The 24,334-nt window shown below is 43.3% G+C and overlaps 1 protein-coding gene across 8 annotated transcripts in view; it reads right to left on the reverse strand.

Moving 5' to 3' along the window:
- Positions 1–22,873, reverse strand: part of TMEM181 (transmembrane protein 181) — a 38,142-nt gene extending 15,269 nt beyond the window's left edge. For 3 of the 8 annotated variants that reach the window (XM_049800427.1, XM_049800426.1, XM_049800424.1), the window contains exons 1-6: positions 22,686–22,873; positions 9,447–9,550; positions 4,671–4,726; positions 3,544–3,634; positions 2,846–2,964; positions 1,719–1,838 (exon numbers count right to left, since the gene is read on the reverse strand). In XM_049800427.1, the coding sequence (XP_049656384.1) occupies positions 1,719–1,838; positions 2,846–2,964; positions 3,544–3,634; positions 4,671–4,726; positions 9,447–9,550; positions 22,686–22,816 (621 nt within the window). In that variant the 5' untranslated portion in view covers positions 22,817–22,873. Of the gene's footprint in view, positions 1–1,718; positions 1,839–2,845; positions 2,965–3,543; positions 3,635–4,670; positions 4,727–9,446; positions 9,551–9,976; positions 13,868–14,377; positions 14,438–22,685 lie in introns of those variants that run through there. The other 5 variants (XM_049800431.1, XM_049800430.1, XM_049800428.1 and 2 more) reach the window with 5 other exon arrangements.
- Positions 22,874–24,334: the final 1,461 nt, after the last annotated feature.

A 24,334-nucleotide genomic window follows, 5' to 3' on the forward strand; every position in this document is an offset into this window, starting at 1 on the left:
CTGCCACTTTGTAACACACTCAGTGTGCTGTCATATGTTAAAGCACTTCTCAGGACAAAAAGTATATTCTTTAATGATTTCAGTTGCACTTTCATTCAAAGTGTGAATGCCAATAATTGCGTAAATCCAGTATATTCTTCTTTATTACCAAGGTCAGATGCACAAATTGATTATGAAGAGGTTGATAAGGTACAGACATGCTTCCTGTCATGGGCTTGTTTTCTTAAAGCTTATTCTCTTGTTTCAGAAGTGGGGAAAAAAAAAAAATCAAGTAAGGGAAGAATAAATGAGATAACCAGAAATAAAGAACTTTTTTCATGGGTTAAGAAGGAAAAGGTCCTTCTCCTCCTCTAATTATTAGAAGGGCACAAATATTAACTATAACGTGTCAGTTGGCATAAACTCGGCTCTATTGACAATTTATCTCATACGTGGCATGCTTCTCTTTTGAAGCCACTTTTGAAATGTAAACTCCCAGGTACAACATGTGCTCTGCCCATCTGAACAAGAAGCTTTCCCTTTCAATGTATTAAATCTATCAACCTCTGCCTTGTCTTTTTAAACCACAAATGTAGAATGAAAATTATACGTAGAGAATCCCGTTATACAAAAGGCAATCCATGATTTCAACTGAGATCACCATATTAATGAAATAAATTGACAATTCTAATTGCTGCAGGAGAACAGGGCTCTGAGTTTGGGTTTTTTGGTTTCGCGCGCAAGTCTGCCCTGAAGGCAGCCTGCAAAGCAAGATAATAAACCATACAACTATAATAGTTCCAACACTTTGTCCTGTTTGAAATCTGGAACTAAGCAAAGGGTTTGTAAGTTTGGTGGTTTTTTTTCTTTTACAGCTTATTTTTAATAATGTGCTTTATGCACTAGAATATTACAAATATTAATATTCAGGAAGTTAATTTAGTATACAAAATAAAATTTTGCTTTACAGTAAGATTTTTGCTTTCTACCTGCTCTGACATACCAAGTGTTGCGTACATGTAGAATATAGCATAGTAACCTGTATTATAAATTCAGTTTAGTTCCATTTTCTCCCATGCAAATGTTTCTAAATTTCTTTCTGGAGCCAATCAGCACCCACTGATGATGTAACTGTTTTATAAGCCATCTTCAGCATTATGAATGGAGCTAGTTATTTCACTAGGGATTACTTTAGAGAATTATTTTATTAGCCTGCTTATTTTAGCTGAATAAACATTTTTTTCTTCCTCATAAGCACTATAAAAAAAAAAATCTTCATTTTTCTTTGAGTTTGATAAATCTTTCTAGCTCAGGGTTTTGTAAAGTCTGGAAAAATCTTGCTAATTCAGACACACCTACTGGAAAGGTTGAAAAAGATGCCATGCTTTAGAGAGGCAACATATCTATAAGCAAATGCAGAAAACTAGATGTTCTAGTCTTGCCTACTGTTAAAAATATCTCCCAAGAATTTGACTAAATTTATCTGTTCCACAAAACAGCATTAACAGTTCTGAAAGAAAAATCTTTCCTTATAGACTTAAAAAAATCGGTGTAGACTCTTATTAACAGCAAATGCTATAATAGTTCTGACATTAGTAGTGACAGAAAAATAAATTATGATGGATCTCTATGTTTATCTTCAAAAATGAGATACTTCTTTTTTATTACAGTTAAAACAGACTTCTACAGCATTAGTAATTAAAGAGATTTCTTTTGCTAGTATAAAACTTTATACTTACTGTGAAAGTAATATTCTGAATGGTGTAGGTTAACTTATTTAGATCTTCAAAGCTAACAAATATGTTGTACTGAGTGTAGTTCAGGTAGCCAAGGTGAGCAACAATGATTTCATTGCATTTCTGTGAACACATACAGTGAACAATAGTATGTAAAAGCCTTCAATTTATTCCAGAATACACACTGTTAGTATAGGTTGGAGAATTTGTTTCTAGATGGTCAGATATTGATGATATTTTTTATATGCCTTACCAATCTTAATCAGTTATAAGACTCAAACAAGACCTGCAGATAAATAATTTCTTGAAAGATACCAGGCAAAGTAGAAGAAACTGATAAAGTCAGTCAGCAGGATCAAAGGTTGAACCAATAAACAAGGCTAGCTTTTCACTTAAGCTGGTGAAAGCAACTGCTTGCAGCACCAGGAAGGATCTGAATAACTCTATCAGTCAAGCTCTAGGTCATCAGATTCTGAGATGGGGCTATCTTGTACTAACTCATTTCTAAAAGTTAACAGGAGGAAAGAGAAAACCCAAGCACATCGCTCTCTTGGCTGTGTGTAGTTAAATCTAATGGCACACTGTTCATTAATTTCTGAAGATTTCATATATAGTTGTGTGTGTATATATATATATGTAAAAAGAAAACATTTGATTTACCCTATATCCTTATCACAAAAAAACTTCAGCTATGCCTTTCCTAAAGGACTTGCATCTGGACAAGCTGTTTTGGATGTCTCTAAGTTTAAAAATTTAGAATTTTTCTCTCCTCTGGAGCCCTATATCTAATCTTCTACTACAATATCCCTTTCTTCAGTACTGCTAAATCGATTGAGGTAACTAAGCAGGACTCACTGCTTTGCTGGCATAGAGCTACTCTAGCAAGAAAGAGGTGTCTTTAAGGGATAATAGACACAAGTCATAGAAGTAAACAGAAAAAGACAGACAGGTAGGTATCTGGGTCAGCACTACTAGCTAGGTTGCAATTATAAATAAAACTATACTCTAGAGTCTTTCCTGAGACATGCTTAACAGATATATTCTTCTCATTTGCAATGTAATGTAACATGCACACAAATAGATTTAAAGAAAATGTACTGCATCAGAGTTTTGTTTAAGCAGGCACGTACTTGTGCACAACTGAGTAATCTTGTCCGATTGTGAACTTGATTATTAACATACGGTGTGCTTCCATCCTTCACCACCCCAAGTACTTTGACTGTCATAGTAACATTCTTTTTGAGGGATACTGTAATTAAAAGAGAAAACATTAAGCTATTGCTACATGCAGAAATGAAATCTCAGAGTTCCAAATATACTTTAAAACACATATGATACCCAAGATTACTCAAAGTTATTCAGTTATACTTTACTGGAGTAGGGATCCAGTCTATTAATAAAAAAACCACAAAACTTTAAAACTTAGGCAGTAAGTCACAAATGCCCTGTATTGAATCTTGACAGATTAACAACTACTAATACAGTATTTCTTACATATTTACAGGGAAGTCTTATTGAAAAATTAATATCATTACAACCTACACCTCTAATTCCTCCCAGAATGAAGGAAGAGAGACACAGATTCTCTAGATACTACTGCTTTCACAGGAATAACAAACAACTTATCCCATATACCTGTTGCTTCCAGTTCTCAAGATCAATGCTGTCCATGTCTTTACTAGGGGCAGGGGGTGTAGGGGGAGAAAATATATCAGAGGAAAAACCTACCAACCACAGCCAGAAAGCAACAGGATCATGTATGTGACAGATGAACTTAAAGATACAACATACAGATAGCAGTTTTCTGAGAATTAGGTAAGATTCTCACCATCGTGCTGATCCAACTCAACTACGCAGGTCAGCCACAGCTGCTGATTGTAAGTAGACAGTGGTGGCGAACTTAAATTAAATGGCTTCAGCTGTAAAAAAACAAGGTTAGCACTAGCCATTATTCTGTTACATGATATATCTGTAGTTACAATGATGAAAGGCATGTTAATTATGTTTGTGACAGTATTTTTTGGAATAGATTTAATATGTGCTACTCTGTGGACAGTATGATAAGCAGCTCAAATATAAGTCTTCTGGAGAAGTAGCTTGAACAGCACACATATTTTGCACAGCACTGAAGTAAGGACAGGTACAACTACTTAAAGTACATAAAAGCAGCAACAATAAAAGAAAAAAGTTCACATATGAAAAACAAAATCCTGAAACCTAGCCTGAAATTAAAAAGTCATTTCTAGCACTTTACATCAAAAGTCAGATTTGTGACCCCTCATCTGCTACACATTTTTAAACCTGCTCAACTCTGATTACAAAAACAACTATTTTCCACTAGGTTTTCTAAAAATCCCACATTCATTTCAAAAGCATGTATTAACAGATAAAACCTACATGCAGGGAAGACCTCTTATTTGATATAAAAATATGCTTTTATAAAAAGATAAAATCCACCCATAATACAGTACCAATCCAAACATATATAGGTGACTAATAGACCAAAAAAAGAAATGTTCCAGTGTATTTAATGAAAACTTACTTTAAAAAAAATCAAAACAGAAGAACAAAACCTTTTTAGCACTTTGACAAAAATTACTTTAGATATTAGTTTGACAGTGAAGAGCTAGACAGAAATAAAAATGCAAGAACTGAGAACCAAAATATGAAAGCTTTCAAGAAAATGAAGGTGAAGGTTCATGTTAGGAAGCCAGATCCCATGTCTTGGACAAAAGTAAGAGACTAGAAATTGCTGCTGGGCCACTCATGAAATAACACAGTGGTACTACAATATTGCACATTCAATTTGAAATGGGAAAGCACCATGTGACCAAGAAGTTTTCCAGGAAAAATTAAAATACTTAAAATAAGTGGGGGGGAAGGAGGGGTATGTTTAATATTACTGACATCAAATAAAGCCATTCATGTAATCCAACAATACTTATTAACTCTTACCTTTAGGGTGTTATTTAAGTCAGTTCTTGCCACAGAAGTTTCAATTACATTAGGACCTACACAATATATAAGAAGGAAGAAAGAAAACAATATTGAAGTATGCGTATTACTGATAAGTAATGATGTAAATATAGGATTTCAAAAGACTGTACAAAATGCCTCCCTGCAAAGCAGGTAAATATTATCCCACTTTTCAGTGTTTAAGCTGAAGAGTAAATCGCTTAGACATTTCAATATCACTAATAAACTTGGCCTGAATGTTCCTTTAAGCCTCTCTGCCATAGTATTTCTAGGCATGATTAAATAGGAAGTAAATTATAAATCAAGAACTCCATGTCAGCATGTATGCAAACCCAGCATGTGTACTCTAACTACAGCAAACCACACTATTTTCCCCAAGCTAAGCTGTACACTGCAGTCATGAAAGTACTCAGCTACAGAAAAAGCTAGCTAAGCACCAGTGGCACTGTTGTTGCAGCAACCTGAAGCTCAACAAGGGCTGCAAAAACTACCTGAAAAACCAGGATATCTAATTGCACTATAAAGTTTCTATAGCCAAACTGCTACCATCACCTGATTCACATAGCATCCATAATGCACTGCACTCAAGGCTTGGGTACCAGGGCAAACACATCCCATCGTATTTGAGTGCATGATGCTAATGCCTTTTTATGTACATGTAGTGTACTTGCTTGTACAATCAAAATAACAGTACCTTCTGGCTAGTGCTGGATTATCATTGTATCAGTCTGTTCAGGCCAAGATACCCACATGTTTGTTTAGGAACACTTCTCAATCCACTCAGATTGGGCCCCTCCTTCTCTACAGAAATCTGGGGCTATAATATATTGTGTACGTCATCACATAAATAAACATAATTGTATAAAAGTTCTATAAACAATTTCTCCTAAAACAGACAATCCAATTAATCAATGGAGTTTCATGTCCAATTGTAGTGGGAGATGTTCAGCTCGCTACCAGACTTTTTATGCAACCATTCCTCCAATCATTCTGGATACAGACAAACACACTTAATATGTACGATCAACTGCCTCCATCTACTCACACCCTACCTCTAATTCTGTATGCAGTAAATGGGAAGCAATAAAATCATAATTTATGTTAGAAGAGACCTCCAGGGGCCATCTAGTCCACGTTCTTGTTTAATTAGATCAGGTTGCTCAGGGCCATGTCCAGTCAAGTCTTGAACATCTCTAAGGACAGAGACTCCAACAACCTCCCTGGGCAACCTGTTCCAGTATTTAATCACCCTTATGGTAAGAAAAATTTCCTAATATCTAACTGGAATTTCTTGTGTTCCAGCTTGTGTCTGTTGCCTCTCACCCTATCATGCACCTCTGAGAAGAGCCTAGCCCCATCTTCTGTGTATCCTCTGATAAGGTTGCTGTAGACAGTGGTACAGTTTCCCCTTAGCCTTCTTAGGTATGCAAGAACACATGGTACTGGGGAGAAGAGGAATGCATGCATGTATGTACATAGTCAAAAGTATGTACTCATGCGTGCATATGTACATAAGCAAAAGGACTAAACCAAAAAAATGAAAGGGAAGAGTAGGGAAAGGTCTGTATCTATATACTGGGGTGTTAACAAACACAGAGATGTATAGCAGGTAGGTACATAGGCAGGATGTGTATTTGTGTATATTTGGGTCACTCTAGAGGCTTCCCAGTCATGGTAAGATTTCTCTGTCCAAATGGTCTCTCCCTTATGTATTCAGCCTGGCAATTTAATGTAATTTATTAATCCTCAAAACATGCTGTTTCAGCCACAAACAGCATTAAAAAAAATATGCAAGAAAAGCAGTTTTTCACAAAGACCGTGGACTTCAAAGTTACTACAGAGAAACAATGGAAAAGAAGGAACTTTATAAATGACCAACATGGGATCATTCTGCGCAAGTACTTTAGATTAGCTGCCACAACAGCTCTAAACATGCAGCATTACTTGGGCTTCTATAACCACTCTAATTATAATACTAACCATCTCACAGACTCTAAATGGAAACATGAAGAATTTCACCCATCACACTCAAAGTTTCATATTAGAATTACAGTTCAACTTCACTAAGACCCATCCACTATAAAGTCTGTTCTGCATCATTGAACTTTCCGGTTCTGAAGTACGTATAAATAGGGTAGAGTTTTGGAAGGCATTTTTGTTTTGAAAAGCATAATTCAATTTCAGTAAGTGCTCACAGTTGATAAGTCATCATATTTCAGTAACTAAGTCTTAAAAAAAAAAAATAATAAAATGAGCCTTTTTAAAAAGGTTCTTGTTACCAGAAGATATGAACCAATATTGGGGCAGAAAGATCATAGTCCCTGTTTTCAAGAGCAGCAATCAAAAAAATAATGAGGTTCTACTGCTATAACTGCTGCTCCTCTAGCAAGCAATAGATTAAAGCTTTTTAAAGCAACTAACCAAAACAATGCTGTGGTCATATTATTAAAAAATGGTGATTAAATTACTTTGTTATTGTTTTTCTTTTAGTCTTGTTCAGTTCACAGAATCACATCTGAAAGCGAAGAACCACCCTGAGGTGGTGAACAGGAAAACTGTGCAGGTACAGAAAACGAGCTCTGCACCTTGGATTTTCCTTACACTTGTTTCACCCCAAAGGTAACACAGACCCATTGGGAAAAGGGAAAGAAAGTAAGTGTAACTTGGGAAAAAAAGCATAATAAGTCTGTGTCTGTCTTGGGTTACAAGAACTGAAGAGCAACAGCCACCTCAGATTAAACTATCTTGTTTTCTCAGATGAGAAGCAAGACTTCTGCTAGGCTTCCCAAACTGCAGATAGAGCTGTTGATTATGGGCAATGGGATATTCAAGTAGCACAGAAAATATGGACGTATCTTCCACTTTTTCATTTACTTAGTAGGTTTGGTGAGTTTTGCTCAGACTGCACCCATTAATGAGGGAGCACTCTATTGTTAGTGCCCCTCCCTCTATTCACAGGAAGCAAGGAGCTGTCAACAAAAGCCATCGAAAAACATCACAGTAAATGTTCAGTGGGTCTCCTCCCAAGGTAAACAGCATTCTTTTAAAAATAATTAAGTTATAATAATGAACTGTGTTCACACTCGGTCAACAAAACTATCCAGCAAACCAATCTCAGGAGGACAAGAGTCCCCCAGCCGTGCCAGTTCCTGAAGGGGATCTCAGCCAAGTCCTGGGACCCCAGCAGGGTACAGATGACCAAGTGTTGCTTACAGCAGACAAGTCCCCCAGACCAAAGGCAACCACATCATCAGATGACTCTGCACGCAGACACAATGTGACACACCAACACAGCTCTCTTTCAGGTTCTGCTACCGATTAAGAATGAAATGCTCAGTTTTCTCTTCCAGGAGCACTGCTTTTTGGTCTTCTGTAAAGCAACTTTCTTGCATTTCTTGCAACTGGGCAGTATAAACACACAGCTACAAATATGGTTCGCTTTTTAAGCCAAATGACACGCAACTGAGTAATTCCATGTTTTTTTCCTTTATCATTACTATAAAATGCATTTTTGCAAATGTATTTATACAGTATTTTAGTGGCCAAATAATGCCCTTCAGCATCCTTAGGCAAGTCACAGGAATATCGGCAGTTAACCTTTAAGAACTGAAAGTCTGTTTGGACCTTAGGCTGCTGCAATAAATCAAACAGCAGGAAAAGAGGTTTTATTTCACAGACAAATTTTATTATTTAATGCTATTATGAAGAATGTACTGCCTACAAGGCACCGATGGACACAAAAAGCCCAAACAGCTGCCTCCCATTAATCCCCACTTCTTTCCAAGGCAGGCAGGAGCAGAGGAGTTCCAGGCCTGGGCAGTCCATCTCATTTTAAAGAAGTGAAGGATAGAGCAGAGATAGAGACAACCCTACAGACAGGTCAAGAGGTGTCAAGAGTGGCACAAGAGAAAGCAGTAAAGTAGGGGGAGGTGATAACGTCTTTAAATAATTCTTACATGGGGGGCAGGTTGCTTAATGAGTACAAGTCCCTCCCTTCCCCCCTCCCTGTCTGTCGCTTAACTTCTGTGTTGACAAAGCTACCCTGACAGCAGAGTATTAGCTTATTAGCACTGCAGCGACAGCATGATGACTTCTTTATCAAGTACGGTTTAGACCTGGAAAAGCTCTCTGGCATGAAATACAGAGGGCTCCCACGCTTTCCATCTGCCTAATGACACTCTGCATCTTTGTTGACCAGATTTCCACAAATCTCTCTGATCTCCAGGATAAGTGCTTAGCCTCACAGCCTCCCACATCATGACTCACACAAAGGTCTTTGAAACCAGAGACCTAAGCTTACATATGTTCGACAATGTGTAAGTTCATATTTTTACATTACTAAAATATTTTATATTTCTGTGGCATTTATCACCCAAGCATTTAGAAGGCTTTACAAACAGTTATCAATTTCGTCGCAGGAAACCAAGTATTAGCACCACCATTTTACAGATTGAAATACAAAGAAGAAAATTAATGTAGCAGTCTGCTGAAAAATTATGTTACAGCAAAGATAGTTTTGTTTTACTTTACTGACTCTCCCCTGCAAAGCAGTTGCAAATATCAAATCTGCGTAGGTAGTACTCCTATGAAAAAATGAGATGGAAGAAACACTTCCCCCTCCCTGTCAAAAGTAATGCTTCCTCAGATATCTCAGGGGCAAGTAAGCTCATTAGCATTTAAATAAATCTGTAAATACCAACAGTTTTAGACAAAGCACACAAGAATTGTAATCTTTTAAAAAGACAACATCCTTACCTGCTATTCCTATGAAGACTGTCAGACCAAAACAAACAAAGAATACTACAAAGACCAGAACAAAATGTCGTTTGGACAGTGTATATAATCGCATCGGTGCCAGCCTACAGGAAGCAAAAGAAAGCACAGATTTAGCTGTCAGTCATTATTTCTATAGGGGGGGGGGGGGGGGGGGGGGAATAGGTGCCATTCATTCCTCCACAAAGAAAATTAAACCAAATGCTGAGGTAACATGTAACACGAAGAAAAAAAATTAATGCTGCTTTATAGAGCAAGGATAACTACTAGGAATTATTAGACATGTGTATGTGCACGCACATCGGTGCCCCAAAATGTCTGAATTTTGCTCATTCTTTCCATGCTAGGGTTTTCTATTGTCCTAAGACTTGAGCAAGAGAAAGCCTTTTTTAGAGGGAGAAAAAGTTACATTTTTTTTGTTCATACATTAATAATTTAAACATCCAAGATAGCATGTTTGCTGCAATGACAGCTTAACCCAAAGGGACTGACATCACTAACAACTCAGTTACCTGCACAGGATCTTGATGAGTTTTCTACACCCTATACATAGACTTCATCCCTGCAGGATCACCCCTAACAAGGAGTAAGGCAGAACTCCCGATCTGCTAGATGTGCATGCTCAGGCTCTGCATTCTTGTCTGAGCTCCACCAAAGCTTAGGAAAAAGAAACCTGAACTTAAGTTTATTATTAGACACTTAAATACAAATACACATAAAAGCAACGACATCTCTTCCACAACTGTTTGGTGGTTATCATTAGGTTAAAGACAAAATAGAGGGGGGGAAAAAGTATTGAAAGGACAAATTGTATTCTCTTGGAACAGGTAACTTCCAGTTCAGTTAGCTTAAGGGAAATACCATCAAAGAATTAATCCTACATAATGTACCCCTTCTCTATCTTCCTTTCTGGTAAATGCATAGTTCAACAAAAGGACCAATCCACCATGTCTCAAAATACAGCCAACATGTTGTTTTGAGTTATGCCAGAACTGAGCCACTGTATAGCTCATTTTCTACTGCTGTTCCAGTAGGTATGAACATAGAAAGGTGTATAGTTTATATGGGAAAGCTGTAGAATTGGGAGGGGGGTGGTGGGGTGGTATTATTTTCCAACAAAGTTGCATGAGCACCATCACGGAAAGAAATGAAAGCATAAGACTTTAATGACAGTGCTCCCTTTCAGCTTGGAATGAAACTTCTTTTCACCAGCTGAATGGTGCTCTTACTGGTTCACTACACTAATGAAGAAATGCCAAAAAAAGCGGTGGAATCCTTTCCATAAGCCCAGCCTGAATTCTGGGACCAGGTACCCCATGCCTGCATGCCTGGCAGCCCTTAAAAGCAAGGCAAACAATTCACTTTAAACCAGTAAAAGGATTTAAGAATAACCTCTATTTTCTTTAAGAATCACTGCATTCTCTCCAAATGAGACACTACAAAAATAATTACATTATTCCTTTACTGTAGAGTTTGAAACATCCAAATCTTAATTTAACTCACAAAGGAGGTGAGGAAGGGAGGAAAACCCCACAGAAGTAGTGAGAACTGCAAGCAAGTAACTGTAAATGTTACAAGTTTGCACAAACTGGCTGTCCAGGACTCCCGGCACAGTACCTGCAAACACACCATTATGTGGAGCAAAAACCCCGCACCAGTCAAAGAAGTCATAATAGCAAGCAGATTGTACAGCCAAAAAAGGTAAATTGTACATGAAATTATCACAATCATAAACAGGAACAGATCAGACCTCTGTCACAGAGATTGTCTCACAGACAAATATGATTTTAAGTTGACTTTGAAAAATGCCAATTAATAGAGGCATTTCAAACCAGAACTTGTGTGCACAACTTTTGCAGGGATATAATGACAGTATTTTCCTTAAATCAATGTCTTAACACCTCAGCCTTCATGCACTTAAACCACTTTAAAGCTGTTACATCTGTACCGGTACTAAAACAACTAACTAAGGTACATTTTCCTGTCCGTTCCAAGGGCTCCTTCAGTTCCACAGATGACCTGGTATTCCTTGTCTGCCTAAGTATGGGATAGTATCTTGAGATACCAAAATACTAATCTTAAGAAGAAAATCCTTGATTATATAAAAATCGTACATAAATTGTTGATATGCCTAAATTAACTATAAGGGTTCAAGTGGATACCGAGCACACACTGAGGATCACTCAGTACACAGAAACTAGGTCTGGATGGGAAAGTTCATGGGTCAAGAATAGCTGACGGCTGGAAGAGTATCATATACATGCAGGAAAGTATGACATGCTCATGCTGTTCTTAACAGCTTACATCTGGGCATCCACTTAACAGCTGCAGTCTGATGCAGGATACTTCTGACATGCTATGCATATCCTTCGTTCTTTTGATAAGCCTCCTGATTTCCAAGTTTTTGCAGACTTTCAAAATGCATAACGTGAACACCAACAGCAGCTTCACCTCCACAGTCCTTACAGGAAAGTCACCAGAGTTCACCACCCAGCCAACACTGACAGGGTTACAGCTATTGGCAGTTTAACCACCCTGATTCACTCACGTGCCAGAGTACAGATGCGCTTGCAAGCTTTTGAAGAAACATGTTCCAGACATTGGCTCATTTTTTATTCCAACTCCTCTCCAGGTGGTGCAACACCCAGTAGTCAAAATGGGTAGGTGTACACCTACCTAAGCACAGTCACGCTGGCACTTAAAGAGACAAGACCAGAGAGAGTAGGGACACACTCTGTGTTTTCCCTTCTTCTTTTATACTGGTACTCCTGAAGTCTCATTTAAGCCACTGACTGTATGTGCTACTTTACAGGTCAGTAAGGCAAAGTGGACACTTTTTGTAAGAGCAAATGTAAGAAGCTGGCCAAATCTTAACTACATTTATCATGACAGCAAACAGCAATTTATAGCATTCCCGTCGGATGATGTATTCTTCATTGCCCCTCGCTGCAATAACAGAATTTCCTTGTATGCTTTAAGAGTCTCATTTCAGCCTATCACCAGCTCACATACAAAGCAGATAAAATAATCTTCCTGTATGTTCGTTGTTCAACATCTGCCTTTTGGAAAGAGATTATATAAAATTTAGGAATATACAAGTTGATGCAAGTTGATGATCCCCCACTAACAGCTTCTTTCTCACATCTGAAAGGCCTAATAAAGAATAAAATGTTTGAAAGGCATTTTTGGGAAAAGCAAAAAAGGACGGTCACTCTGGAAGCACCTGTTCAAATGCATAAAGAACTGTGCTTTGCTTTACCAATGGAAGATGCTTTAATCGGCCTAGCCAAGGCAGTCCAAAGCTCAAGACTAGCCATCCAAGTGTCTGCAGATTTTTCAGGCAGCTTTTACCACCTGTACTGAGTTTCATCCCAACTCAGACAGAAACTAAAGATTTTATAATTAAATTGGATATCTCTGAAACTAATTGCAAAGGAGCAGAAAGCACTGAGATACAAACAGAGAAATATTATACTTGGACGTCTCAAATAGTAGTCAGTAAAAACTAAACTGCACTAACGCAATCTGTGATAGAGTGAACTATGGAAACGCACACCCATAACAACTGCAATCTTTCAGTAGCCATTTGTATATGAGATCTAAAGGTAGGTTAACTCTTGCTCTTTGAGTACAGTTTTGGCTGAAATGGTTAACCACAATGTTTCTCAGGCTATTCCTCATCTTCAAATCACTTCTCATGCCTGTACAACACAGTCTTTGCTAAAGACCATCATGAAAAAATAAAGAGCCTTTTACACAATAATTTTCACTTAAGAATCTCATTTCACAGATGGGAGGGCTGTCACAAAATTGGGATTAAGCAGCAGGTAGCACAGAGTTGATATTAAAATCAGAAATAACTCACTTTTATGCATAGCAGTTTTTCTGACATACTGGCCTCAATGTCTCTGCCTCCAACTGCTCTTTTCTATTTTGGGCTCACCCTCAAACAAAACCATCAAAACCACTTTGATTTAAATTATTATACATGCTACCTATATTCATAGTACTGGGTCTATCTGTACACACGGCGCTTTCTCACAGTTTAAAGACATTGCTTGCACTGGTGTCCCTCAGAAGACCTTGAACAACTTCCTTCAGACGTATGCCACAATGGTTAATAGCTAAAGAGGCAGCACATGACTACATAAAAAGATGCATACAACTAATATTAACAGAACTACGTAGTACTGTTATATGACGACTGACAGCTAACCATTACTATGCTAAACAGATCACCCGTGTGGGGTGGGTTTGGCTTCGTTCGTTGTATTCATTGAAGCCTGAATAATTAGTCACGACTACGGCTCTGTCGATGTGAAGACAGATCCGGGAAAACAAGTTTTTCTTTTTCCTTAACAGGCACCATCTGAGAGTATGGGTTACAGAACACAGGGGGGTTCATTCACCACAGAGGAGCAAAACGGGCAGCGTTCCTCTAAAGGAGTAGGTGGGTGGTCACTCTCAGGTTTCTGACTGGCGAGCCGTGGCCTCAGGAACAGTAATTTACCCCTCGGTGATCTTATTTCGTTAATGAGATTCATTAACGTGTACAAACTGAATGACAGGGTTCAGCTCTCTACAGGGGAAAAGCTCCAATCACCGCACCCGGCCAGAGGAAGGCATTTCTTCTCCCCGCTCCCGCTCCCGCTCCCGGCAGCCTCGGGTGGGTGGGTGCGTGCCCCCCGAGACCGAGCGGACCGCTCCCCGCCGCCAGGCTCCCCGCCGGCCGTTGAACGGCCGTTCCCGCCGCCGGCGCCCGAGCCCGAGGGCAGACCCGCTCCCCGCCGCCCTCCCCGCGCCCCGCCCGCCACGCGCGAGGGTCCCCGCCGCGGCCTCGCGCCCCGCTCGCTCGCCCCCGGCGCGCGCCAGCGAGCGGCGACCACCCCGCTCCTCCCCCGCCCACCACTCACGGCTCCATCCCGGCGCCGCATGCGCGGTGGAGGAACCTCCTCCCCCCTCCCCCCCCCCCCCCCGCCCGCCCTCGCCCGGGATCTGCCACCGCTGCCGTGGCACAATCGCGAGCGGTGCCTCGCGGCGGCTTCCGCGTGCGTCACCCGGCCGCCACGCGACTCGGGAGACGTCACGGCGGCCCCCGCCGCTCCTCAGCCACGGGGCCGAAGGGCGACCCTGCTGGCAGGGGGCGGCGGCGCTACGGCGAGCCGGAGGGGACACGGGCCTGCGCTCTGCGCGTCGCTCCCGGCCGCAGCGGCCGTGCTGGGGGCGCGGGCAGCGGCTGGCGTCCCTGGCTTTGAGCAAGTCTCGGCCGTCGAGGCCCGGCCTGCCGCCCGAGGGGCGGGCCGCCGTCTCCCGCGCCGCGCCGCAAGCCGCAACCGCCGCTTTTCCACAGCGGGAGCCGCCGGGGCGGGCAACGGGCGCCGCCCGCCCAGGCCGCCCCCGACGGCCGCCCGGGGCCGCGGGAGGGAGAGAGAGCCTGCGGGGGCCGTCCAGTTCGGGCGCTGAGCTTCGGCGCGTTGAACCGCCACCTCGGCTGTGGTGAGCCCGCCTTGAGCGCGAGGGTACGGCTTGACCCGCCCTGCCCAGCGCGGAGCGGGGGGGGGTGGTGGGGGTGGTGTCCAAAATACATCCTGCCGTTGGGGTGACAGCGGTGTTTTCCACATTTCCAGTGCCCCTTTTCGGCTCGTATGGCACTAGTAGCAGCCACATTCATCAGAGGAAAAGTCGACCTTATAAACAGAAGACACATAGGCCAGAGAGGCGGTTCTGAATCCGGTTTAAACCGATCCATTTCAGGCGTGAGGACTGACGTGCACGTTCGCCATGGAGAAGTCCCTTGTCTAGTGCCCGTTAGAGACGGCCTCCTGGTTTGCAAACGATTTTTTTCCCAGCCTGATCGAACGGCGGTGGCTTTTTCAGTGGAAAGAAAACGCCATCGCTGCAGTCACCTGCAGGCAGCTTTGTGGTGGTCAAGAGATGTGGTTAACGTATCGTGTTCACAGAGAATTCAGTCAGCTCACAAGCGCCGGAAATTAAATCCTAGGAGTAAGCTACTACTTTAAACACACTGCTTGATAAAAATCTCCGCATCGCACCTAAGTGTTTTATTCTTGCACAAAGGTTGAGATAAAGTTGGGTTTTGTTCTGCTTTCCTATTAAATGTCCCGAGACTGGGTAACAAAGATGATTGTCAACCAATCCATTGGGTAGCAATGATGAAAACTAGGCGGTTTTAGGGATTTTGCTGAGTTACATTCTGTATTCATTTTTGATTGATAGCTCTAATGTTTGGTTATAGAAAGCCAGCACTGCAGTTACTGTGGTAAACATGTGGGGATAGTCTAGGATAGACTGGTGTCTAGGATAAAATTGAGAGTAACTTCCTGGCTTTGGTGTCTGGCATATACATAAAGTAGAGCCATCTTGGGATGACCCCAGAAATGTTTAGGTAGATCCAGTCAACATATAATTTAAAAATAATTTTAAAATTATCTCTTCAACAATCAAATACTTCCATTAAAAGCTTACTTAGATGGTAAGATGGTTTTATTGCAATTACTTTTTAAAGGTACTTAACATTAATAATATTATTCATCTCATTCATTTGCCCTACAGGTAATTCATGTCATTACTGGTGACCTGTGGGACTCAGTATGCCTCTTGTGTAACACCGCTAAACCCAAAAGAAACATGCTGGGAATTAATTCAGTCATCGATACCAGTATTTATCCCATCAGAACTGTGGTTTACAGCACTGATGATTATTTAGTAATCTCATAAAAAGGCTGTCTTGAGCAATACATAATACCAAGTGATGAAGGAAAGGCATTTATAAATTTTAAATCAATGAGAATTGCTACTTTAGGGCAGAAAATAAAGTTTTGAGTAATCAGGACAACCTAACAAACTGTATCTGCTCAGAACAAGATAGTAGTACTGAGCCACAGTTTCAAGTCACTAGGTCATGGGTGACTGTGGCATGTGTAGTGTAGCTTTCAGCACACTTCAGGCTTCTCTAACAAGTTCTCCCTGGCCAGAAAATGATGGAATGGTGCTTATAGCATCTGTGACCATTTCCAGTGTTCTGGGAAGCGCAGTTGCAGAGTTACGACTGCTGCCATTTTTGTGCGCACATGTGAGCTGTTTGGGTGACTGCTCCAATCCTTCTGGCACTCAGGTGTCTCACTAACGTGTATTAATTTATTGTCCTCAAAACAAAAATACATTCTTCTCATTGAACAAGTAGGAAACTGAAGCACAGAGAGACTGAGCCTTGCCAAAAGTCACGTGGAGAACAGCAGGTGTGGCAGAGCTTGAAATCCAGCTCACTTCAATTGGCCATGGGACCACACTTCTCTTTGCCATCTACCAACTTTCAAAGGGTTGTGAATACATTGTAAACACATACATTGCACCCTGTAAGTTTTGTGAAAATAATGGCACTGAGTTTACAAACTAAGCACTTGGAGGGAAGGCACTGCGAAACCCCTTTCCCTCCACAAACACAGAGTCAGTCAGAGTCTCACCCTACTTTGCTCCTTGCGAGAAGGTCCCTCACTCAGTGTCTTGTCTGACCTGCTCTGGGATGAAATAGCGCAAGAAGCTACTGTCTGCCACATCTATTGCAGAAACTGGATGTTGTATGGTGAACGAGGCTTGCAAGAAGAGGCAGGCTGATCTATGAATAAGCAGGCTGAATGCTAGCTCAGCTGGGATTCTACTTACACTAACCACCTTAACACTAATGCTATACTTTCACAACCAGTTTATACCTTCATGGCTCATACCTAACAGCTTTAGTGACAAAAGGTGAAATCCAGCCTCTCTGTAGCTCTTTGATTTTTGCCAGCACAAATGTTTGTGCAGTAGAGTGATGAAACAAATAATGGAAATTATCTGAGTTAAAAGTCACTCAGGAAAAAAAAAATGGTGTTCTGCTGGATCGGTTGCTTGGTCACTGTGCAGTTATAGGAATATTTGTGGTCAGATGAGGAAGAGAGCAGAAATGTGTGAGCAGGGAAAGGAAAGCTAGGATGGCTTCTTCCAGCCACAGAGCCAGTTTATGGCAGCTTAAAGCAATCATTAAGCTACAGCCTTAACTCTCCTCCTCCTCCTGCTGTTTCAAGCCTTCTAGCCCTAGCTGTGTACTTCACACTGGGGTCATTTGGGTTGTTCTCCCAGTTGCTGGGACCACTGAAGATCACACTGGGGTCATTTGGGTTGTTCTCCCAGTTGCTGGGACCACTGAAGATCCTGCCTGGGTCTAGGCTGGAAGCAGCATGAACCTTCAGTCAATTTGACTGCAGTCCTCCAGCAAGGTCTTGCTGACCCCGTGGCTTCTCACAGACTTGCACTTTGAGCAATTAGGAAGGATTTTAAGAAGGTGGGAAGAAGTGTATCTTTATCACAACAGCCCTCTCTGGCAAACCTCAAGTTTCTTCTCTGAAGCATGCAGGCATTAGTTTCTCCAAGGAAAAACAAAGAGCCTCTATTTATTGGTGAGTCAAATGATGTGCTATTCTCTGGTCTTTTTGCCAAAGGAACAGAACCACTGTGAATGAACTTCTCCCACACAGTTCAGAGATTAGCTATGTTTTAATGAACTAGAAACACTAATAGGAGATGCTGAGGAACTAAGAATATTGGTATCATCTATAATTACCTCTTCTGTTACCTGTATAAGCAACATCAAACAGTTAAAGCTGCAAGTTAAATAATAAGTTTCATGATGTCCTATACATAGTCTTTTCTTTTTGATGTACAAAATGTCATATTATTGTATGATAGGAGTTTAAAATTTATCCCTTATTTAAAGCAGGGCCAATTGTAGGTCATTTATCTTAATCTCTGGGTATTATTACTAAATTCAGCATCAACACTGTGCTTCCTTGTATAAGCTGATTGGCCAGTGGGGTATGTTCATTAACCAAGAAATTGATTTTTCAAAAATACCAAGTTGTTACTTATAGTTATGCAACTCTGATGTCAGACCACAATCTGGGCACCCTCCTGCTCTGTCCTCTCTGTCGGGCAGGCACTTTAATTGCTTGCCTTCCTATCAAAATGTTTTCAGCATGCTAAACTCTTCGATGTTAGCTAGGGCAGAGTTAGATAGAGTTATGAAACTCCCACTGAAATAACTGTCAGCTGATTGGGAGGCCTGGTGTCTTCTGGTGAGCTTTGTATATCTCACTGGCAACATGTCCAAGAGATAAAAATGTAGATGTTTTAGTAACAAGGTTCTAAGCTCTTTCTGTATCAATAGTTTGCTTAAAATTGCCTAGTGCAGTGCAGGGAGCCATCAGCTGTCAGCCCTCTGTCAGGTCTCCCTGCCCTGCCATCCTGTCCAGGAGACACGCTAGGGGAGGAAGGAACATATTGGAGTGGGAGGGAGAGACACCACGCAACAAACTGTTCATTCAAGTGGCTTGTTTGGAGCAATTTTTCAGGCGTATAAATTAGACCAATCCTGAAGTTGCCATAATAAACCTGATCCACTTTGTGGCAGTCCCCAGGACTGATGGGAGAGCGTAACACTTTTCCCTTCTTCTACCTTCTCCAAGCTTGTCTACTGCACCAAGCATCTCCTGGTGTACCACAGACTAACCTTAGGTGTACTAAGTCCAGACCAACCTTGTATTGGAGTTACCAATGAGGTTATTTAATATCACACCCATTAGACTGTAAATACACAGTTTCTTTTACAGGCATACTACAAAGTCCCATGTCTTCCTAAGGGAACTATTAGCCTAGGACAGATGGCATTAATCAGTATGCTGAGCCATGGTTAACCCTGATCTCTCCATCTCAGATGCACTAGCACTTGCTCATGGGGAAATACATCAGGAGGCACAATGTAGAGATTATTCTGGGCTGTTGGGCAGAACAAACTCACTAACATGGACACCCCTTCATCTCTGTAGTGCGGATGAGTGTCCTGGGGCTCTGCGGAGTGAGGATGGTGTAGCTTGAGATGGCTGAGGAGCCTGCCACTCTTAGTTGTCACCCTTGCCCAAAGAACAGGCTGCTCACAGGCAGCTGCTGCACCACATGTTCAAGAGCACAGTGCTTTAAAGGAAACCATCACCAAAAGATGTCACTAAACTGGGACAGCCTCAGAGCTGAATCAGAAATGACTCAGCCATCTGTGCAGCGAGAGCACAGTTACTTGGGATTACAGCTTCATCAGCCATCTCTGAGCTAGGTCATCCCCTCACACTGAATGCCCTGTCACTGAGAATGAGCACATACCAGCACAGCGTACAGCGAGCACTCCTGAGTCAAGAAAAGCTATTTCCCTGCCAGTCACAAAGGGGACTGCTCGGTGTTTTTCCGTTTCTGTATCAGCTCTGCTCCAAAGCTTTCCAGTTTTGAGTTTTCCTGTTGGCACTCAGAGAAGGATGTCCTTACAGAAATCAGGAGTGAGGCTGCAGCAGCCAATTTTTTTTTTTTTTTCCTAGAAAATCTTGATTACTTGTAAACTCATGCCCCCACCCCCACCATCTCCTTCCCTACCACTTAATGGACTAAACCGCTCCCTTTCTGAAGAGGCAATGGAAACCACCAGCTGATGGCCCAATGGGTTTGCTCAACCAGCAGGAGGGGAGAGTTAAGGCTGGCAGTGGTTGATAGCCTCACATTTGTGAATACAGTGTATGAGAGGGGAAGAAACCCGTGCTTTTATATGGTTTTACCATCTCTTAATTTTGTTAGTCTAGTATATTATTTGCTTTTAGTAACCTGATTAGCTTAGGGAACCTCCTTGGCTTGAAGTAAAGTCACACAGCATTTCCTTGGTCAAATTTCCAAAATTCCTTCTGCCATCAGAGCGGTAAATATCTCCAGTACATCCCTGAGCACGCTCATTTATAACCTGACCAAACATACTGAATAAAATGGAGAGAGAGAAGAGGATGAAATGTCAAACTCTGCTTCCCATAAGTGAGAGTTGGCTGTAAGAAGAATGCACGGTACCATCAAGAAACATTCCTCCCTACCAGGAATCTTAAAAGCAGGTGCCATTACTACATCTATCCATAATGCTGAAGGGAACCACTCACCAGAACAGCAGATATGCAGTAACAGTAAACTTATTTTGCGCCAGGTCACTTCGGTTAAGTTCTTGGGAATGCAGAGAAGTACTAGCATGACTTCTAAGTCATGAAATGTTATTTCCTTGCTAAGAGCCCAATATTACTCCATTTCATTCTAGACGACCTGCAGCTGATACCTCTTGGGGATACTCTCATTGAAGAAAAGGCAATCTGGCACTAACTTTACAAGCTCATTTGATTCGGTGGAGTAGCATCTTCTCTCTTCAATGCAGAAAGTCCCTCCATACATACTTTAAGGCATAAAAGTGAGTTAATATCAATTTACCTTGGAGAGCTCAGTTTCTTCTGGAGACAAAGCTGAACATATGCATCTCCCGGGACCTCTTATTTGTTAATTCAAAGCTTATGTCTCCCCTTTTTCTTGCCAATATTCATTATTGCACTGCCAGATGCACACAGGTGCATTTCCATCACTCCTTATCACCTCCCATGGCTTCTCACACCATGCTCAGGTATAAGGAGCCACTGTTTTGACAGGAAGGACCGTGGTTATGTTAAACGCTGCCAAGCTGCCAGGCAGTGTTTCCAGTCTGTGACTCTCTGTAGTCTTCACTGTCATGAACAATGAGACAAATTCAAACTAATGGACCTCTTGTCTCTTCACTGGGAAAAACCAGACACAGCGTACTGAAGTCAAATGATCTCAGCAGAAGAACTGGGGCACTGTGCACAGACAGAAGTATTTATGCTCAAACTCATAGTAAAATAGAGCTGGAAGAGACCTCACAAGGTACCTAATCTTTCCTTCTGTCTCAAGAGAGCATCTGCCAGATGTATGTCTTTCTTGGCATGCAATTGTCAGAAGTTTTTAAAGACCTGCAATGATGGAGATGCTACAGTCTCCCTGGATAATTCTTTCTATAGTGTTTCACCATCCTCCCTGCTCAGAAGTTTTTTCTTAATGCCCAATATGAACTTTTATTCCTTCAATGAGTATTAGTCTGTAATCTTTTGTCCAAGGTGAACACGAAGTTTTTCTTTACAGAAATTCCTATTCCTCCAACTTGGATGTTTCTTCTTTTGGGGGAGCAAGCCCAAATTTTCCTCACAGTTATGTTTTCTAAGCCTTTGATTATCCATATCTCTGTCTTTATGCTCTCTTCCACCGGTAGGCCCTTCTGTGGTGCCCAGAACAGCTCCAGCTAAGGTCTGGAGTGGTGACAAAAAGTAGAAGGTGTAATTCTCACATCTTACGAACCATACTTCTGCTGTACACCCCAAATTACTTTACCTTTTTTCACATGTAAAAGACAATGTCATTGTTGAAAGAGGTTATTTTATAAAGCATTATAATTCCCATGCCCTTCTTTACCATAAATATTATATACCCGTTTGTTCCCCAAACTGTATTTGTGTGGCTCAATAGCATTCATTCTCTGTGTAGTTCCCGGCATTTGTTTCTTCTGACTTTCGTTCTATTTTTACAGACCCTTCCTCCGACTCCCAAGTCCTTTCAGTGTGTAACCCAGCCCTCCAACACCTTTGGAGTCCTTCCTAGCCTTGTGCGATCTCAGAACGTTACTACTCTCCAGCCGCCACTGGTCGTTCATGGAAACAGGATTCTGACGGGGCCAGGCGCGGAAGAAACATGGGTGTAGCCGACTCCGTGCCTCTGCCCCTTTTGATCTCAGCCTTTGCCAACCGCTCCGAATTCCTAGCCAGTTTGGTAGCTATTTCGGGGTTGTTTCGCGTTCCCCCAGCTTGCTACGGCAGCGGCAGAGGCGTAGCGTAGAGGAACGCAAATGGCAATTGCTTTCGTCGCCCGCGTCCGGACATTAATACGTGAGGACCACGTCCCCCCCCCCCCGGGCAGAGCAGACAGCCCCGTCCGCCGCCCCCCGCTGCTGCCGGCCCGGGGCTGCGGGGCCCGCCTGGGGACGGCCCCGACGCTGGGGCGGCTGCGGCCGGCTGCGCGGCCGGGGGTCGTGGCGTGAAGCCCGGCCCCAGATCTCCTTGTGCGGCTCCCCGCCACCCCCCGCCCCGGCCCCCGGCCCCGTGAGGCCGGCCCCCTCCCCTCCGCAGCCCCGGCGGGCGAGCGCCGCGGGGGCCGCCCCGGAGGAGGCCGGGCGCAGCCCCGGCGGGCGGGCAGGGCCCCGGGCCCCGGGCCCCGGGCCCCGGGCCCCGGGAAGAGCCGCGCCCGCGCCAGTACCGGTAGTAACGGTCATCCTTGTAGGGGGTGAGGTCCTCCTTGATCTCCCGGTAGGTCTCCCGCACCCGCCTGCAGAAGCGCTTGACCTCGCCGCACAGCGGGCTCCCGAAGGCGGCGAAATCCGCCTCCATGCCGCCCCGCGCCGCCTCAGGCCCCGCGCTCCGCCATGGCTCCCCGCCAGAGCCCGCCCGGCGCTGCGCGGCCGCGGGGCGGGGGCGGCGCAGGAGCCGCGGCGGCGGCGGCGGCGGCGGCGGCGGCGGCGGCGGCGGCAGGGGCGGGCCCCGGGCGCACGGCCCGCGCCCGCGGGGGCGGCGGGAGCCGCTTCAGCACCACGGAGAGGGGCGGCCGGTGCCCGCCGCCGCGGCCCCGGGGACCGGGGGGAGGCCGCCGCCCCCGCCCCGCCGGCGCTCGCTCCCGCCGGAAAGGGTCCGGGCCGCGGGAGCAGGCGGGAGCGCCGGCGGCTCTGGCTGCCGTGCCGAAAGCCTCTCGGCGCCCCCCGCCCCGGCGGCTGACGCCGGGCAGCCGGGTGTCCCCCGGCCCGGTCTCCCGCCCGCCCCCTCCCCTCCGGCCCGCAGCTCCCCGGGGAAGTAAGCAAAGACCTCGCGTTACCTCCGCTCAAAACATCCCGGTTTTTTGTCTGGTCGGTTGTTTTGAAATAAAACTGCTTTGTTCTTAAAAGCACACCAGCTCGATTCAAAATTAACGTCCTGCTTTTTACTCTCTCTTTTACCCAACCTAAAGCAGGCCAGTTTGCACCACCGAAGAAGGCCTAACATATGCGTGAAAGAAGTCCTGTGCTAAATCCACTTTTCATGGTGATAATGCTGTCAATGGTCCAACATCGAGGATGGAGCTGTTCAGATTTTCAGAGTGGCTTCTGCTTGAGCTCCGGTCAATTTGCAGAGCGCCACGTTAGCTTCATTTGTATTAAACTTTTCTCCGTAAACAAATTCACGTTTAAACTCTGTTTTAAATTATTCTATCAATTCAAACCTTAATAATTCCCATGAATTAATGGCAATTATGGTATCCATATTAAATACCAAAATGTGTTGCTATTGATGTGTCATAACTGTTTCTAAAGAGTATAAAGATAGGAGCCTGCTATGCTGCCCCTCCCATGTAAATATCTTCCACACTCACTTTCAGGAAGTTGGGCTCGGTTATTTCACAGCCTTGCCCTTAGTCTGTATTTTATCGCGTACTAAGACTAGAACACGCGTTTTTACTTAAAAGCCCACTTTGATGTCTCACCAACATGTGGTGACAACAGGTTATTTATTCCCTGTGGTGCAGTGGGAGAGGGACAATGCATCTCCTCTGACAGGTAGGGAAGAGAGAGAGGATCACCTTTGACTGAGAATTGCTGTTTCCCAACTCTGAATATTTCTAAGCCTGAGAAGACACAGCAGCAGGAAAAAAGCCACAGGCGCCTTTAGGCTGGAAACTAGAAGGATCCTAACAATCACAGGATTGCTGCTCTGGAGCAGTCTCCGAAGAGGAGCAAAGAGCCCAACCAGCGGTAGAGCTTGACCAGCTTTCAAACAGTTGCTTTGAAACCTCGGGACAGGCTCAGCAGGTCCCTCGTACTTCTGTGACTGCCTGTGTGTTATAACTTGCCAGCACCCTGCTCGTTACAGCACATGTAG

The sequence above is a fragment of the Accipiter gentilis genome, chromosome 5 (assembly GCF_929443795.1).
Source record: "Accipiter gentilis chromosome 5, bAccGen1.1, whole genome shotgun sequence".
Classification (NCBI taxonomy): Eukaryota; Metazoa; Chordata; class Aves; order Accipitriformes; family Accipitridae; genus Astur; species Astur gentilis.